This window comes from Salvelinus alpinus, chromosome 31 (genome assembly GCF_045679555.1).
Source record: "Salvelinus alpinus chromosome 31, SLU_Salpinus.1, whole genome shotgun sequence".
Classification (NCBI taxonomy): Eukaryota; Metazoa; Chordata; class Actinopteri; order Salmoniformes; family Salmonidae; genus Salvelinus; species Salvelinus alpinus.
In genome coordinates this window covers 14,838,728-14,843,586 of record NC_092116.1, presented here as the reverse complement: position 1 = coordinate 14,843,586, position 4,859 = coordinate 14,838,728, and the positions used below count along the sequence as shown (strand labels likewise).

Below are 4,859 nucleotides of genomic sequence, written 5' to 3'. Positions count from 1 at the left end.
CCTATTCAATAACAATGTCATAGGAGGGTATTCAAACTATCTTGTCCTTTGAGTGTAAATCCTGAAGGGGAGATCACAAAAATAAAACTACTGTATTGTATTTGCCGTGTTTGTCATGTTTTTTATTTTTTTATTTAGTGAGGTGAAGTGACTGATAGAAGCCCTAGTGGATGACAGTGTCATAGCATGCATGTTAGAAACCAGGTCACAAATTTGAGTCTCTTCGACAACAGTAGCTGCAGTGATAAAGATTGAGGGAAACCTTGCTTCAGAAATCAGTGCTCAATTTGTACATATCTAATTTATGAGACTCTACATCTAGGACAATTCTGGGACTCTGAACTGTAAAAAATACACATAAAGACCACAGTCACGCCTGAGTGAGGCGTTAACAAAAATTATGCGGTCCAGTCCGACCAATCACCTGTAACTCCATTGTTGAAGTGTTGTCTACATGGGTGGACTCTTTCCACTCAAGACCCAAGTTGTGAAGAGCTGACAACTTTAAAGATGATGGCATTGTGTCTGATATTTCCACTTCTCATAGAGATGGGTAAGTCAATCTTATACATTTTATATTTCTTAATTTGGAGACACAAGGTATCCCATTATTGTTCTACAGACACTTTGAGAATCCAAAGTTGTAATTGAGGTATGTAACAGCTAACATATTTTCTTGTTCTCTAGTTCATGGGGTAGCTGGGACTGAGTCCTCATCCATCAGTCAGAAGAATGGTCTCATGTCAGCCAACGTTGGAGACACAGTGGTTTTGCTCTGCTTCAACAAAGGCGACGTGGGAGTAATGTTCTCCTGGTACAAGCAAACTTTTGAAAATATTCCTCAGCTCATCTCGACCATCTATAAGTTGGACAAGAATGCAACATTTTACCAGGAGTTTAAGAATAACCCTCGCTTCTCAGTGGAAGGTGGCCAAGGGAAAAATAATCTAATGATCGCAGACGTGGAACTCTCTGATTCAGGCACATACTACTGTGGAAGTTCTTATGGAAACAATTTGGAATTTGGAAAAGGAGTCATTCTCATCATAAAAGGTAAAGAGAAAGTCATTATTATTTTTTACTTTTTGTAAATCTGAATTTACAGATATACAGTGTAAATATGATGTATTCTCAGATGAGATCTTTATTGAATAAATATTGAGTTACAACACTTGCCACGGGGATATTCTAGAGAGATGAAATTGGTTTATTGGCCTTCTTGTCAGGATCAGACTCCAGAAATATGACTATACTTCAGCAGCCTGTGTCTGAATCAATCCAGCCAGGAGACTCTGTGACTCTGAACTGTACAATACACACGGAGACATGTGCAGGAGAACACAGTGTCTATTGGTTCAGACATGGCTCAGGAGAATCCCGTCCAGGAATAATTTACACCCATGGAGACAGGAGTGATCAGTGTGAGAAGAGCCCTGAGGCTGGGTCTCTTACACAGAGCTGTGTCTACAACCTCCGCAAGAGGAACCTCAGCCTTTCTGATGCTGGGACTTACTACTGTGCTGTGGCCTCATGTGGGGAGATACTGTTTGGGAATGGGACCAAGCTGGATGTTGTCCGTAAGTGATAATTCTGATATGTTCTGATATTCTTTCATGGTGCTGTGAATAAACTCAATGACTGGTGGAGCAAAATGTCCTGAATCTCCTCTATCACTGTCTGTAATTCCACAGATGGTTGTAAGGAGGACCAGGTTCTCTTGGTGTACTGTCTGGGTGTAGCGATGGGTCTGTGTGTCATCCTCGTCATTGTCCTTGGTTGCGTTATGTATAAGATCAGCAGGGGAGAATGTGAACAGTGCAGAGGTAAGTGTTATCAATGTGCACAATATGCTGAAACTGTTGGTACAGGAAACATGACATGTTTTTGATCATAAAACTTTACTAATTTATTGTTTGATGATGATGATGATGTTGAGGCGGATGTCATTGATGTTGATGATAACGATGATGATGATGTTATTGATGATGATGTTGTTTTTGTTGATGATGATGATGATAATGTTTGATTAAAAGGGACGCCCCCTCAGCCAAGTACTCCAGAGGTCCCCAGTCATAACCAGGTACACACACCTGGCATTTGTTGAGCTGTTGCTGAATCAATGTTTTTTTTTACTTAATCAAAATATGAAAATGTACACGTTTAGTTTTTTGCTTCGCCATTAATGTTTTAGTCTAATACCAAATATTTGGATTTTATTTGTGTTATTCCTCTCAGGATCAAGATGTTGACACACTCCATTACGCCGCTCTGAACGTCGTCCACAAGAAAGTGAAGACCGGGAGACAGAGGAGCGCCATGGAGAGAGACACTGTTTACTCTGGTGTGAGATGACAAAACATGGACTGAAACGTAGACTTTAATAACTTGCATTGATGTTATGTGTTTCCCACTTCATAAAGCTTAATATCAGTGAAGTTTCCATTGTAAGTGTCTTACAAGAAAACATGGACTGAAATGTAGACTTTAATAACTTGCATTGATGTTATGTGTTTCCCACTGCATAAAGCTTAATATATCAGTGAAGTTGTCATTGTAAGTGTCTTACAAGAAAACACTTTATTAACTTGAACTGCTTGTATGTGTTTCTCACTGTATACAGCTTTATATATCAGTGAAGTGTGTTACAATGGCTTGTATTCTGTCAAATTCCTTTTTACATTGGTAATGTTGTGCATATTAAATAAAGTACTAAACTGCTGTCATACAGAGGTATTGTGTGATTTTCTCTCTGATTTTTCCCTTGCTCTTAAATTTCTACAACAGTTTCACTGGTAGGTTTGCAGGGAAGAACAATAACCCCACAACTGATTTTGGGCAACAACATCAGAGTAGATTGAGGTTTATGCTCAATGTAACATTAGCTCATCCTGATGACAATATGTGCATATATGCATGCATAGAGTCCATTCTATTGACTAACCCCTTCAGTCATCTCTCCTGTTTAGCTGTATCCTATATCACATCTCTCTGTGGTGTTCTGAATACCCTAAATAGATTTTCCACTCATATAAACTCATCTCTAACCCCAAGCAATGACCGTCAGTCCTCATCACACGCTCTCTACACACACCTCAGTGCATTGTAACCACAACACACCCGTGTCACTGAGGGCCCATTTCAGGAAATACACACCTCTCCAACACATCCCTTTCTTACGTACTTCCCAGTAGTTGGTATTCAGACTTACCTATGCAGGTGTGTAACGGGCTTTGCAGATCCCTTGTGTTTGTTGAATAAATAAAATGTAACCGCTGAAAACCCTCCTACTTACTGGCCAGCTGAATTTCTCATGGAGTTTTCATTCAATCAGGTTTTAAGTACATTTGTTTACAGCTATCCCTAAATTTGGTGTACCTTTAATTTGAATATCTCGCCAGACTCACTAAAATATAGAGAGGAAATGGTTCAGAATATTAGGGATTTAAGATAGCCATGTAAATACACACATATTTGTCTCCTTTTCAGCACCACTTGGTAGATAAAATTTTTATCTGATCTTGTATATTATTTAAGGTTAGGAAAGTATTCATTAATAAAATAAAACTGGTTTGGAGAGCCTTTACACTCTAAATATATTGGTGAATCAAAATACAGTAGTTTGATTCATCCTGAAAGTTGCCATGTTTGTCACGTTCCTGACCTGTTTTCTTTTGTCTGGTATTTATTTTAGTTGGTCAGGGCGTGAGTTGGGTGGGTTTGTCTATGGTTGATTTTCTATGTTGGGATTTTTGTGTTCGGCCTGGTATGATTCTCAATCAGAGGCAGCTGTCAATCGTTGTCCCTGATTGAGAATCATACTTAGGCAGCCTGGGTTTCACGTGTGTTTTGTGGGTGTTTGTTTCCGTGTTTGTATTCGTGCCACACGGGACTGTTGTCGGTTGTATTCATTTTGTTATTTTGTTTCATGTTAGTGTTCAGTCTCGATTTAATAAATTATCATGAGCACTACCCACTCTGCGTATTGGTCCGATCCGTCTCGCCTCAGCTCGTCCGAGGAGGAGGAAGATTATGACGATAACCGTTACAATGTTCATTTGTTCAATCCATGAAATATTGGAAGGTGAGAGAAGTGTACAATAGGGGTTGACCAGTAGTCCTATAAATCTACCCTAATAATCCTCACTTATCATGGAACTGTGATGACAGCGGTCCAGTCGTCGCCAGGCTCCAGGTCTAAACTGCTACACGTAGTCTGTGTTCCATAATGATTCAAATAGGTTAAATGTTCCAGACTATTTCCAAACTTGTCATACATTAGCCTAATATGATCCACTATTGCTAGCGATCCTCAGGAACAACCACACGAACGTGACAGATTCTTGTGATCCTCAGGAACAACCACACGAACGTGACAGAGGAAAGAAAGGTAAACTAACGATGTAATGGAATGATGCAAAAAGTAAGGAAACTGACATTAAAGTGACAGTTATAAATGTATGTTGGTGTAACACGATACAAATTGTAAAAAATACAGGGAACAATTTGGGCATCTAATTAAAACACTCTAGAAATCATGAAACAACTCGGTAAGTTTGGCGCTATACTGTCATTTGCACATGACTACAGAAGCCTATAACTTGACATTTCATATTTGCAAGTTATAAGTCCAGCATTTCATAAACTTCACTGTGGAAAAGGTGATATGTGACTGGTTTCATATTTGTCTCAAGCGATCAAAAGGTAAAATAGATATAAAACAATTGTAATGTATATTTACAATCCCCTTATCCAAAAATATTACTAATTTATCTAGCTCTTTAAATACTCTTATCAATATGTAAATTACAGTGCATGGGAAATTGTATTTCTATCAGAAAAAAAAGTAGATGTTGTTCCAC

General features: G+C 38.7%; 1 protein-coding gene across 1 annotated transcript; it reads left to right on the top strand.

The window, feature by feature from the left end:
- Positions 1-450: 450 nt before the first annotated feature.
- Positions 451-2,721, top strand: LOC139561727 (uncharacterized). Its single transcript, XM_071378992.1, has 6 exons — positions 451-553; positions 688-1,053; positions 1,227-1,577; positions 1,692-1,823; positions 2,034-2,080; positions 2,236-2,721. Exons 1-6 carry the CDS (start codon positions 511-513, stop codon positions 2,350-2,352), a joined length of 1,056 nt encoding a protein of 351 aa, XP_071235093.1. The 5' UTR covers positions 451-510; the 3' UTR covers positions 2,353-2,721.
- Positions 2,722-4,859: the final 2,138 nt, after the last annotated feature.